This window comes from Hyperolius riggenbachi, chromosome 6 (assembly GCF_040937935.1).
Source record: "Hyperolius riggenbachi isolate aHypRig1 chromosome 6, aHypRig1.pri, whole genome shotgun sequence".
Classification (NCBI taxonomy): Eukaryota; Metazoa; Chordata; class Amphibia; order Anura; family Hyperoliidae; genus Hyperolius; species Hyperolius riggenbachi.
Window position 1 is genome coordinate 348,883,883 of NC_090651.1, and position 13,890 is coordinate 348,897,772.

At 46.1% G+C, this 13,890-nt stretch overlaps 1 protein-coding gene across 5 annotated transcripts in view; it reads right to left on the bottom strand.

The window, feature by feature from the left end:
- The window catches only part of HSPG2 (heparan sulfate proteoglycan 2), a 277,578-nt gene that overhangs the window by 119,266 nt on the left and 144,422 nt on the right, over positions 1 to 13,890 (bottom strand). For all 5 annotated transcript variants that reach the window (XM_068241592.1, XM_068241590.1, XM_068241589.1 and 2 more), the window contains 15 exons: positions 13,643 to 13,774; positions 12,057 to 12,201; positions 11,824 to 11,975; positions 11,395 to 11,541; positions 11,027 to 11,184; positions 10,575 to 10,754; positions 9,441 to 9,637; positions 7,776 to 7,923; positions 6,484 to 6,611; positions 6,304 to 6,390; positions 6,157 to 6,215; positions 4,639 to 4,706; positions 3,826 to 3,966; positions 2,051 to 2,233; positions 1,790 to 1,969 (listed from right to left, as the gene is read on the bottom strand). In XM_068241592.1, coding sequence (XP_068097693.1) covers positions 1,790 to 1,969; positions 2,051 to 2,233; positions 3,826 to 3,966; positions 4,639 to 4,706; positions 6,157 to 6,215; positions 6,304 to 6,390; positions 6,484 to 6,611; positions 7,776 to 7,923; positions 9,441 to 9,637; positions 10,575 to 10,754; positions 11,027 to 11,184; positions 11,395 to 11,541; positions 11,824 to 11,975; positions 12,057 to 12,201; positions 13,643 to 13,774 — 2,105 coding nt within the window. The remainder of the gene's footprint in view (positions 1 to 1,789; positions 1,970 to 2,050; positions 2,234 to 3,825; positions 3,967 to 4,638; positions 4,707 to 6,156; positions 6,216 to 6,303; positions 6,391 to 6,483; positions 6,612 to 7,775; positions 7,924 to 9,440; positions 9,638 to 10,574; positions 10,755 to 11,026; positions 11,185 to 11,394; positions 11,542 to 11,823; positions 11,976 to 12,056; positions 12,202 to 13,642; positions 13,775 to 13,890) is intronic.

Below are 13,890 nucleotides of genomic sequence, written 5' to 3' on the forward strand. Positions count from 1 at the left end.
ACAGAACCTACAACCAACCTCCACAGTGTCACACAAACTTCACTGAACAGCAGGGCCGGTTTAAGCAACAATGGGGCCCCAGGGAAAAATAAACCTGGGGGGCCCCCCTAACATATACCCCGGAACAAAAATCGGCATTAGGGGACCTTTTTTGCAGCTGGTATAGTCAGGGTGTGAAGTCCCAATCGGTCAGAGCTCCACATTCTGGCTATCCCAGCCTGCATGGGGGACAAGGGGTTAAAAAGTTTCAGGAGGAGGGACCCCACAATTTTTTTTTTAAAAAATTCCCACACTCTAAACATAAAAAAAAAATTGGGAAAATAGGAAAAAATGCCAGGGATCTTCATACAGCCATATTGCGGCTGTATAGCGATCCCTGGCCAAAGCGCTGCGGCTGCGTATGGACCCCCTGGAAACCCCGTCAGGAAATTTATTGCGCTTTCGTTTGATGCATGTAAAATTACACTACCGTTAGGTTTGCTGCTAAAAGTGACATTTACCGCATTTAAAAGTATATTTTTTTCCTTCAAAACTTTAAAATCGATTTTCTCAAAAACTATAAGGTCTTTTTGAAAAATTGTTTTTTCCTCTTATTCCTAATGATCTTCTTAACATATCCTGCAAATTTAGGGTTTCTAGCGTTTAAGGTGGATTTGCTATTAACCATTAAAGTCGGCAGGTTTTTAAATGTGTATTTTTTTTCCTTTGAAACTTTAAAATCGATTTTCTCAAAAACTATAAGGCCGATTTGAAAATTTGTTTTTCCTCTTGTAGCCACTGGGGGCCCTTACAAGCTCTGGGGCCCTGGGGCAGCTGCCTCCTTTGCCTCTATGGTAGCGCCAGCCCTGCTGAACAGCACGGTAGCCAACTGGCTACAGAGGAAAAAGCTATGCGCAAGTAGGTTTATGCTAGTCGGCATTTGTGTGGACCATACTTGCGCAAGCCCAGTACTCTTGCACTTATACATAGACAAGAGCACAACTACGAGGAGGAAGAGGGACTTGGGCAGCAGTGATGGGGTCTGAACATGTTCTGAGAGTCTCAGCACTGGGTCAGTGGGCACCAGGAGGATCTGCTAAGGCTGGTATCTATATTTTATTTTTCTTCAGGTTTAAGACTGTATGTTAGCTGGGGAGTTTGAGATGCTGTTGGTCAGAAGTGGGGGGAAAGCTGGTGACAGTAGGCCATGGGCAGTAAAAACCTACAAATCCAGCCCTGCATTATGACTATTGTAGGATAAGGTTTTTAGGCAACAATCCATATTCTTTGGAAACCACCTCTGGAATTTGAAGGATACGGTTCTGAAGGAGGTCTGTCCCACATATTAGTCCTCTCTGTGTAGATGCAGTTACACAATTACAAGGGGCATCTCCTCACTTTACGCTCTTTAACGTGGAAGACACTCAGGTTGGGGGTAAACTGTACCCATCGGTGTGGCAGAACATTATCCGAGAATATTGGGCGTGTTGGAGCATAGAATCTCAGTCAGTTCCTGAGAAATACATGGAAATACACACCAATCTGCGTGTTTTTCTCTTTTGGTAATTAGACAGTGGAAGAAGAGACACGGATGGTGAAGTGTGTGGGATGAAGGAGCACAAGGGATGGTGGGGAATGGTGGAGCGCGGGATGGTGCGGGATGATGGAGCATGTAAGACGCTCAGAGGACCACTCTCATCACTATACCAGTAGTAGACAGATGTGAGAGCAGCCCTCATCTTGCTACATCAGATTTATTTCACAACGGTTGGGCATGCAGTAATACCGCCTCCGTTCTGGGTGGTCTCACCTCTCGGAAGGTCACGGTGATGGTCATGGGGAAGCCGGGAGTGGCTCGCACGTCAGCAGAATGTTCCAGAAAGATGCCATTGCCCTGAAGGACCACGTGTGGATGAGTGTCCAGACTCTGGGCGCCATATGCGGCTTCATAGGTGATGGTGAATCGCAGATCTCCGCCGTACGATGTGACCTGAAAGAGAGGTGACCATGATAACACGCTGTCACATGACTCCACCACCCTGCCCCATCCCTCACACACACAAGCCCTTACCTTGTCCCCCTTGAAGCGTTCGGGGAGCACCCAGTAATATACGTCTTGCGGGATGCTGCTGAAGGATGCGAATGTCAGTTCTGATGGTCCGGTCACACTGATGCCCTCACTGAATGTGCGGGAGCCGGCGGCATTGGAGATGGTGAATGGGGCCCTCTCGTGGCTGTCATAAGTAGCACGGACCTTTAAAACAATTTGGAAACACCAATTGATGGTCTGCATGAAATGGAGAGACCCTGTCACTGTTACTTTAACACTATTGCTTCAGTGCCGGAAGGAGGAGGAGAGAAAGGCGTTTAACGATACCGTCTATGAAGAAGCTGCATTATACTACCCATGACGGATGGATGAGATCTTTAGTTTATCACTTCTGGAGAGACTTATTCTATTATCAATAGAGTTCAGAATCTTAGTCTATTCTCCAGTGAACCTGAGGTGAGAGTGATATGGAAGCTGCCATATTTGTTTCCTTTTAAACAATACCAGCTGCCTGGCAGCCCTGCTGGTCTATTTGGCTGCAGCAGTGTCTAAATCACACCAAAAACATGCAGCTAATCTTGTCAGATCTGAAAATAATGTCAGAAACACCTGTTCTGCTGCATGCTTGTTCAGGGGCTATGGCTAAAAGTATTAGAGGCAGAGGATAAGCAGGACTGCCAGGCAACTGGTATTGCTTAAAAGGAAATAAATAAGGCAGGCTCCACATCATTCTCTCCTCAGGTTCACTTTAAGATGCCCCCTAATGATACAATTTTGATTGCACAATCTTACCCCTTCTATGTAATGTAAGGGACTGCCTAAAATATCCATGCAAAATATATTCATTCAATGTACTCTTCTACTACATAGATTTGGTAAGATTGTACAACCAATATTGTATTATTAGTGGGCACCTTTAGAACAACCGTCCATTTTTTTCCCCCGCCTGCAAATTTGGAAGCCGCCTATTGATTTTAATTCCCCGTCTGAATTTGTGTGCAGGGAATTGTTTAAAAGTGAAAACAAGGCCTTATGGAAAAGATAATAAGTGCCAAATAATAAAGGTGCTCATTAACTATACCATTTTTGTAAACAATCGTTTTATTAGATCAGATTGCATTGGATAAAAACAGAGGAGCTGATGGCCCCAAGCAATACTGAACGATTGTGTTATCAATCGTTTCTCTAAAGTGGACCTGAACTCTTGCACAGGACAGAAGAAACCTAGAGAAATGCACCCTGTGTATATTTAGAGAGTTTCGCCTATCTATTTCCCCCCTCATCTGTGACTAATCACAAGTTGTAATTTGATCTCTCAGCAGTGTCAGCTCAGGAATCTCCTCTTCCATGGTAGAGCTGCTAATTTGTAAACACCGGTTGTTAATTCTATGTCTGCTTCCATGAAAGCAGGAAGTAGACACACGGCAGATTTATTTCAGGATTTGTAGCAGCTGTAACAAAGAAATGGTTTTCATTAAAGGTTATTATGTTGTTGCGTATCTTAAAGAGCAGAGAAGAAGTTCTGTGTTTAGATCCGCTTTAAAAACGTCATATGTTTGAATTCTATGCATTAACCCCTAAACATAAAACGGTTGTCTTATAGCTGCCATTGTGGGCCCTGCTGTAGATGTTTGGCACAATCTCTGCTTCCTTTCTTTAGTGGTTACTTTTGTTGTTGTATGCAATGTTGATAAAAAATTAATAAGAATAATATTAGTATAAGCAATAAGAATTCTCTTCAGAGCAACATGCATCCAATAAGCAGAGAAGTAGCAGAGATTGCAGCAAGGCCACACCTGTTCTCGGTTCCAGTTGGAGCTGGAGCACTGCCGGGTCACCCCCATACAGAAACATTTCAAGCAGCCCTCTGGGTTCCGCTCACTGAGGTAGAAAGTTCCAGTTTTACATTCATTACACAGCTTCCCCGAGACTTGAGCCTGCAAGAGAGAAAAAAGACTGTAACAGGACAAGAGACAGGTCCTCTTCAGTAACACAGACCTACATGTCCATCCCAACACAAACACTGGACCAGGACAAGAGACAGGTCATCCTCAGTAACGGAGGACCATATGTCCAACACATCAGCATCACAACAAAAAAGACCTTAACAGGACAAGAGACAGGTCCTCTTCAGTAACAAAGACCTAAATGTCGATCACATCCAGGCAACAACACAGAGTGGAACAGGACAAAAGACAGGTACTCTTTAGTAACAGACCTACATGCCCATCCCAACTCAAACACTGGGCCAGGACAAGAGACAGGTCATCCTCAGATAAGAGGACCACATGTCCAACACATCAGCCTCCCAACACAAAGACTGGATTGGGACAGGAGAAAGGTCCTCTTCAGTAACAGAGACCTACAAGTCATCACATCAGCCTGAAAAAACAAAGACTGGCCAAGGAGGGGGGACCTGGTGGAGAAGGAGCAATGGACATGATGGAGGCTAGGCACTTAGCAAGTCTGAGAGTGAGAAGAAGCAGGGTCAGAGGAGTGAAGGGTCAGCGTGGAGCAACTAGGCAGGTTTCCATGACAAGTGACTGATCTACAGGCCGAGCGCAGCACGATAGGGGACAGATTGGTAGCATGCAGGTATATGGACTCACCTTACACACACAGGCGCTGGCAGAAGAGACCGTGCTGCCCCTCTCGTCACATATTCCTGTGTCAGCAGCTGTGGAGTACAAAGAGGCACCCATCACTATATATACTGCAGTATGATTATTAGAGGATTGTCATTCCACCTTCTTCCCAAATTACTCCTCTCTCTCCCGAGACACACTTTTCTGGTAAGGCTGCATCAACTCCCCCCCCCCCCCCCCAGAGGACATCAGCGCCCTCCCATGGGCAGATGAGAGTAGAACGCCAAACCCAATCGACTTACACTGCTCTAAACTGGCCCTAAATAAGGCCCCCTGCACACTGCAACCCCGATTTGCGATTCTGATTTTCATGGGATGCTAGCAACACAAGAATAAAAAACGCAGAAAAAAAATGCTGGAAATGCAGAAAAGTGTGCAGGACATTTTTTTTTTTAATTGCATCAAAAATTGGAATCGCATTAAAACCTGAATCGTAAGTAGTGTAAAAGAGCCCTAACAACAAAGTATAACCCCATTTTATTCATAAAGGCTGAACGTGTAGTCCAAGTCCAACAGCCGTCGGTTATGGGAGATCTGAATCAAAATGAAACCATTTAAAGGACAACTGAAGTCAGAAGAATATGGAGGCTGCCATTTTTATTACCTTTTAAACAGTACCAGTTTCCTGGAAGTCCTGCTGATCTATTTGGCTGCAGTAGCATCTGAATCAGAGCAGAAACAAGTAGGTAGCTAATCCTGTCAGCAGGTAGCTAATCCTGTCATCCTATGGCTAAAAATATTAAGTATTAGGCTGGGCATACACGGCTCGATTTTGACGCTCGATTCCACGCCCAATCGTTTTTCGCGCTCGATTCTGCAGGCAATGCTCTTATTTTCTGTTAGTTTTTCTTATCTTTTCCTATTGTCCTCCATGCAGAATAGAACGCGGAAAAGATCGGCGGAAGATCGGACATGTCGGATATTAACTATCGAGCCATCTAAATGGCTCAGAATTGAGCCGTGTATTCCCAGCACAAGAGGCAGAAAATCAGCAGGATGCCAGGCAACTGGTATTGCTTAAAAAGAAATTAATATGGCAGCCTCCAAAGTTTGCCAACAAAGGGTATCATCTGAAGATGTGACGTTGTTATCTGCGGATTTATGTCAAGAAACAATGGTGTCCTGTCTTTATTATGCATGGGTAGGAAAGGATCCAGTCACATCATCAGGTCCCCCATAAAGATGCCCCCTGTAGGTTAGCGAACAGGATCCCGTCACACCACCAGATCCCACATAAAGATGTCCCCAGTAGCGTGGCAGAACAGGATCCAGTCACACCACCAGATCCCACATAAAGATGCCCCCTGTAGGCTAGCAGAACAGGATCTAGTCAGACCACAAGATCCCTGTAAAAATGCCCCCCAGTAGGTTGGCAGAACAGGATCTAGCCACACCACCAGATCCCGTGTTCTCCACATGCTTCACACATACACACACGGACAATGACAGACTCAGAACACACAGCAGGAGTCAAATACCAACCAGTCTTCTCGCATCGTCCTCCAGGCCTCATGGGGTCTCCTTCATAGCCCACCGCACACCTGGAAGTTCAGATAGATTACCACATACATCACTGTCTCATATAGACCACATACATCATACAACGACTCTAAGCCAGGGTGGGCATACCTCTCACATCGCCGCCCTGTGTAGCCTTCCAAACAGTTGTCACAGGTTGGCTGACCATCTGTGTCCAGGAAACACGTGTCTGAGTACCTACAGGAGGAGAAAGGAGGTAGAAGCCATTATAGAGCAGGACATGACCATGCTGCACATGCCAGGGACACACATGCACAGCAGGGGACTCACCTGCGTCTCGGATCCATCAGGGGACATGGACAAGGCCGGCAAGCATCAGAAGTACCTTTGGTGGGATCCCCAAAGAAGCCAGCCTTACATTTGTTGCACTGCGGACCTTCAGTGTTGTGCTGACAGTTCTATACAAAGGAAGAGAGCAACGAGACAGACCTTCAGTGTTCTGCTGACAGTTGTACACAGAGGAAAAGAACAACGAGACAGGTGTTATTATGCAACATCCAGCCTGCTGCTTCTGAGGGTGGAGGGTCACATTGGTAGAGGCTGCTGCAGATAAGATTCTGAAGAACCACCACTGCGTTCTACTCTGCTTATAGGGGGACACAGGAGGGAGACCAGTAGACCTCTATATGGGGATGAGGGGTACTGCTAGACCAATAGGGAAGCTAAATCGGGATGGGGGGGGGGTCACTAGACCACCAGTGAAGTTATATGGGGTTGGGGAGACCACTAAACTACCAAGAGAGTCTATAGGAATGGTGGGACACTAGACCACCAGGGAAGCTGTATGGAGGGAGGGGGGGGGGGCGGTCCCCAGACCACCAGGGAAGCTATATGGTTATGGGGGGGGTTCACTAGACCACCAAGGAAGTGATATATGGATAGTGGAACCACTAGACCATCATGATACTGTATGGGGATGGGGACTACTAGACCTCCAGGGCATACTGTAAAGGGCAGGAGAGGCATTAGACCACCAAAATTCAGTGATGGGGATGGGACACCACTAGGGCATACTGTAAAGAGCAGGTGGGGGACTAGACCTTCAGGGAATACTAGAAGGGAAAGTGGGACAGCTGGAGAACCAGGGAAAACTGTAAGGGGCATAGCATAGGGACTGCTATTAGGTTGGGCTGCAGACCAAAGGGCATTATGTTTTGGGATTTAAGAGGGGGTACTCTGCTTAATTATGTTTGGTGGTTTCCTTTGGGAGGGGGGTGAATCTGCCTACTTTTGTTTGGTAGTTTAGGTTGGGGGACTCTGCCTAATTATGTTGGGGGAAGGGGGGGGGGAACGCTGCCTATTAATCTGAAATTCTGGCTAAATGTGTTTGGGGTATGTGCTGCCTAACTATGGTTGGGGAACAATTGCAGCATTTCATTTGTGGGGTAATGACAGCTGCATTTGTTATTAGAGGACCAACCTGCAACCACTTCCCCCCAAGCCCGTTCCTGTACAGAGAGTAGAGAGGTCCCAGTGACCCGAGCCCAGAGACGCACCCTTGGAAGAAAACAAAGCCCCTCAGGAAGGTGGCGTCTGAGAACCACAATGGTGGTCTAACTTACTATGCAGTAGCCGCTCTCAGAGTCACAGGAGCTGGCGTGCCCGTTGCAGTTACACCCCGAGCAGGTGCCCAGGAACGGCCCCCCAGGAACGCGCTCAAACTGTGGTGAGCAAACCTCACAAGATAGGCCGGAGTACCCAGCGGGGCACCTGAAATGAAGCATGAAATACAATTACTTTCTCGCTAATAAAACTATTGAAGGCAGATAAATGCAATTTATGGATGGCTTGCACGCAGCTGTATAATAGGGCACTTGTACCGTGACTTTACTGTCCCATAAGGGATGAAAGCAACTAACACCCAACCGCAAGCAATTACCGTACTCTAAGGGCTCTTTCACACTAGAGGCTAGTTTCGGCGTTTTACAGCCAAGACCATAGTTTGCGTTTTCCAAGGTAAAATAAAAGTCCATAGACTTTCATTTTACCTGTCACACCTAAAGCAGCTTTTTTGGGCGTTGCGTTTTGAAGCTCCCCGGAGCTTTTTTAAAGCTGTTTACAGCCGAAGTTGGCTTTTCGCGTTTCAATGATAGTCAATGAAAAACGCACACTACAGCGTTTTCAAAGCGTTTTACAGCTGACTTGTTGACTTATTTTTAAAGAAAAAAAAAGGACGTTTTCATATGAGCTATAAAACGCTTTGAAAACGCTATATATTGGCGTTAAGCAAAAGGCAGAGTTTCAGCCTTTTCTACCGCAGCCTCTAGCGTGAAAGAGCCCTAAGGGCGCACTTCTGAGGAGAGTCTCAACGCTGAGCTGAACGTCGGCAATTGGCAAAGCGTTGTGGCAAATATATACCTATGGGGTCATTCTCACTCTAGAGCTTAGAATTTGCATAAACCGCAAACGCCCTGCATGCAGCATTTAGGCAACCATCCTGATGTATTTCTCGTTTTCTAGAATGAGCATCGCAAAGCGATTTGCTGATCACTGACTATCAGCAAAGCGCAGTAATGCTCCTCTTGGTGGTAACCTCGAGTCAGGCTCAGAGTGGAAAAGAGAAGCCAGGTGCTGTAATCCCGAGCCTGACTCGGGGTAGGTAGCCGCCAAGAGGTGTGGGGAGAAAGCGCAGTGTAGCGGTGTTTCTAACTCACATCCGCCGGGATCCAGTCTCTAGCAGCCATTCTTTTTCAAGGTCCTTGGATTGCTGTTTGTCGTCATGACGACAGATGATAAGTTTTACTATAGGTTTACAGCACCACCCGAAGGATAAAGGGCGAATTGCAGCACTGGATCCCAGGGGCTGCAATAGATCTCACTGCGGTATGATTTTTTTTCTTGCTTTTAGTCTTTAAAATCTTGCGAAAAAATTGCACCGCTTTTAGATCCTATAATCCAGAAATAATCATACCGCCAGTGAGGGTAAATGTGCCTGACTGTGAACTAAACCTCACACTGCATCATTCACACACGCAGCACAGCAGTGTTACAACCATTCACCGCTGCTTGCTCTGGCTGCGGCCCAAGTAAATAATAAAACCATGGCCTCAAAAATCCTTCAGGAAACTGGAGAGACAGACGTGCATCAGCTTCCAACATCTGTGCGCAGAAGACCGTAAGCTGACCACATGTGCTACCCAACAGATAACTTAGAACAGATTCAACAGAAAACGATAGGCAGGAGACCACACAAATAATACGGATATCAGATGAAGATAAACTCTGACCTGCATTCCTCCACCCCCACTGCCACTCCCAGCTGTGTGTACTCCACGGTGGTGGTGTCCATGACAATGTCCGCTAGGCCCACGCTGGCCATCTTATTGTCATAAACAGTCTGGATCATGATGGCTTCCACATTTTGAAGGGTCATCAACAGGTCCTCTCTGGTGACTTTGGCCCCGGACTCATGCTGCCAGTTCTCCTGTCAGCCAAAAATGGAGAGAAGATCAGCTGTGGCCCTCACCATGACACTCATCGAATAAAACTTTACAATTAACTCTTCTTAGCCAGCAGTCTCACAGAAGGATATTCAAGGACAGAGAATTCAATTTCAAATGACAACACAAGTTTAATGTCGCCACTATGCCCAACCCTCAGACAGAGAAACCGGGTAAAAGATGTTATATGAACTACAATCCACCAACGATTGAGAGATGTTTCATGGTGCTTCCAAGACCTCCCGGTATAACTGGGAAACAAACAAACAAAAAAAAACAGGAGCCAAATGGCACAGTACGCCTGGATAATTGGATTAGGATAGGCATTTAGGATTATATGATCACAAAGTTGGGTGGCAAAAATTTGCAACTGCCATCAGAGCCTAAGGGGACATACTCACCTCGCTCAGGTTTCCCAGGTACTGTGATACAGGAATTGGATGCTCGCACTCCTAAGTAGTTTTCTACGACCAACTAAAAAACAACTACAATCTCCCAACTGAGATGCAATGATTTCTAAGAAAAAGAGGCGCTCACTCCTACTGGCCTAATCTGACTATTGTTATATAGACCTGAAGAAGGGGGCAAGGTCTGGAGAAATGTGTTGTCCATTTTAGTGCATAATAAAACTTAATTTCCAGTTATTGCTGGCCTTTTTCAGCGGGTATCGCACAGTGTTACAAAAATGTCTAGCAAGCACCATCATCTTGTGTTTTGAGTCCTCAGAACCTACAAATCTATACAAGCCCTAAGATCACTGTGATACATTAGGATGGATGTGAGGGATGTTTAGGAAGGTGCACCTCAAGCAGAGATAACGTTTAGACAGGAGCATCCATGAGAAGGCTTTTACATTGGTCATCAGAAACATTTGTGAAGGACCTGTTGCTGAAGGTGATGTTTAGTAGCAGGAAGCCTCACCTCTGTGAACTCTACAGCCCGTTGGTTCACTACAGTTGGCTGGGTGGTTGACTGAGACCGATAGATCAGCTTCTGTCCATTTCCAACAAGAATGACGTCTGACTTTCGCACTAGCTCCGACTGTCCTCGTGTGATTCCATAACGTACTTTATACCTGAGAGATCCTCCATAAGAATCCACCTGAGAACAAGTAAAAACAAATACAAACGCTTCATCTAATATCCATACTGGAACATCTCTGCAGGCCTGACAGGGTGTAGACCTCTAGGTGTTCTTTCTACCATTATGGAGACAGTACCCAATGTGGGTGATATTCAGACATGCAATCATGGGCAGAGATGTTCCGTCAGTTTCTTCACTATCTCTTCCACATGAGTGGATGTGTGAAGTCAACAATAATAATTATTTTCTGTAAATCACCCCAACCAGTTGTCCATAGTCTGCAACAGTACCTTGTTCCCCAAGAATGGTAATGGAAGAGTCCAGTAGGAATCGTGACTCAAGAACCTCCGAGAAAGGTCAACCAGCTGAAATTCCTCCACGGTTGTGTCTATTTGAAGTTGATTTGAGGACAGTGGAGGAAAACCCTGTGGAGAAGTCACATTCACTCCTAGAGAAAAAGAACGAGAATTGCATGTTCAGTAAGATGTTATAACATACTGCACCGACATTATTCTACTTCACACTGAACCAATGAAAAAAATGCCAGAAACGTGGCAGGTATTATTTATAAGCAAGCTCTCAGAGGTGACCACGTGATACAACGATGTGGAACAAGCTTGGTCCAATCATGCCAGTCCTCCTGGTGTAAAAGTCTCACCTTTAAAGTCATCGACAGCATCAAAGCGAAGACGTATCTGGTTTCTGTAGCGTCCCGTCTGATGGCAAACCTTGGTAACTCCAAAACAGAAGCATGGGATGCACCTGGAGGTACTCTCCACATGGAAGAAGCCCTCTGAACATGGACCTGGAAGGCAGACAATGACACCTGATCAATGACTCACCAATATCATCTTCAATGTCTAAGAGACAGCACATATCAGGCCATCACAATGTATATCATCATCATCAATGTCTAAGAAACAACCCATTGGCACAATGGCCTACATGTGACCAGCAGCTTAGCACTCATCATGCAGAATTGGAGACCTAAGTACATTACCCAGCGAGGACATAATCTGGATGGAGTATGCATTGCTGCTGTGTTACTATCTATAATCTGCACATGGCTTGACAAAAGAAGTGTCACCTCTAGATGGCTTCAGAGAAAGGATCCCATCAGGAATGCCGAACACCATGCCCTTAGCGTTGATGGCCTCACAAGTGTAAGCTCCTTGGTCTGCTTCCTTCACGTCACGGATGATGAGAGTCCCATGTCCGTTCTCGCTGCTCATGGTCACTCTGTCGGCAGAAGCAGGGAAGGGAGATCAATAAACAAGCCACAGAACCTGTGGACTGGGCTGCGGAGGAAGGAAGTCTTACCTGTTACTTGTTGGAATGTGGCCCCAGTTCAGCCTCCATGTGATGATGGGAGTGGGAATACCGATGGCCACACAGGTAAAACGGACAGTCTCTCCACGGGAGGCCACGATGCTCTCCTCCGGAGGGGTGATGACTTGTGGGGGGCCTGAGAGACACAAAGATACCACCTTATAATGTCTCATCTGAATTATTGTAATATATACTACTTTGTGGACACCCAACTAACAGACTGGCATTCCTCCAATCTGTACTAAACTCTGCTGCTTCATCTTTCTTCTCGCTCTTCCTCTGCTGCTCCTTTCTGTCAAGCTCTTCCTTAGCTGCCAATTAACCAGAGGATCCAGGTCAATCTCTTAAGGTAGCCATACATCTAAAGATAAAGGGCAGATTCAACCAAGAGACAAATCTCTCTCTAGTCGAATGTGATTAGAGAGATATCTGTTGGCTGCCCATACACTGTCCGCAGGCCGATTCCAGATCAATTTCATGGTGGAAGTGATTAGGAATCAGACTTGTGACAATGGGCTTGATTCACAAAATGGTGCTAACTGTTAGCACGCTGCGAAGTAAATTTTCTTGCGCAATAAATTTGAGTTAACGTTAACGCGCAAAAAATTTACATTAATGCGCGAATGCGAATTTTTGCATTTGATAACCGGTTTTTCGCGTGAAACCCGTTTTTCACGGGAAAACACGCTAAAACCCGTGCTAACAGCCGTGCTAACAGTTAGCACCATTTTGTGAATCAAGCCCTATGCATCCAGCCACCTCGCCGAGACCTCATTCCCCTAAAGTGTAATGTGTCATCCCCCCGTCCAGTGCAAGTTATACATTACCTGTCCGTGTCCGCTGCTTGTCCTCCGCTAGACCTGGGCTTCCTCCACTCTCTATACACGCATGCCACATGGTTGCCTAGTAACATCTCCTCACTAGTTTCCACAAACGAATCCAACTGCAATCTCAGATCTGCACATGACCTTCTATTGTCCTCCTCTAGAATCACCTCTTCGCATTCACATATACAAGATTTATCAAGAGCCTCAACCCTCTTTTTCAAAATACATCTGCCACTCGCCAACCTTTGGAAGCGCTCTCTCAAAACTTACATTTTATGCTTTAACTTAGGTCATTCCTCCTCAACCACTGGCCAAGTTGTGCGCCTTACTAGATAACCCAAAAACACACAGCCTCTAGGTATGCATATTGTATACTCCCCCCCCCCCCCCCCCATTCCTTTAGATTGTAAGATAGCAAGGGCACGCCACTCTCACCGTTTTGTGTCTAGGAACTTGCTATACGTTATATTCATCATATTACATTTATCACTGTATTTACGGTCTACCAATTCTGTATTGTGTACCCACATCTATACTTTGTGTATACCATTGCGTCCCCCATGTTTGCGATTTCCCCACCAAAGTCTCCAAGAGAGAAGAATCCAGCATGTGGAGGTTATAGCCATGGGAATGGGTGTGGCACTTGTGCAGAGCACGGAACTCTCAGAAGCAAAGATCTCAGCACCACAGAACAATCAGAGGCAGTGGACAGGAAAAGACTAGCTTGTATACAAATCGGGAGGAACTTACTGCAGCCGACCTCATCGGAGCGGTCCGGGCAGTCGGCCTCCTCGTCACACTGGTAGCTGGCCGGGATGCAGGTGCGGGATTGGACACACACAAACTGCTCCGGGGCACACATGTCGCTGGGACCCTTCGTGGCTGCAGGAGACACAATATAAATCACTCACAGGAATACACAGAGCACACTATATTATACAGGATTTGTGTATTACTAGACAAGATGCTGCACAAACCCAGAGATGGTAAGGGGAGCT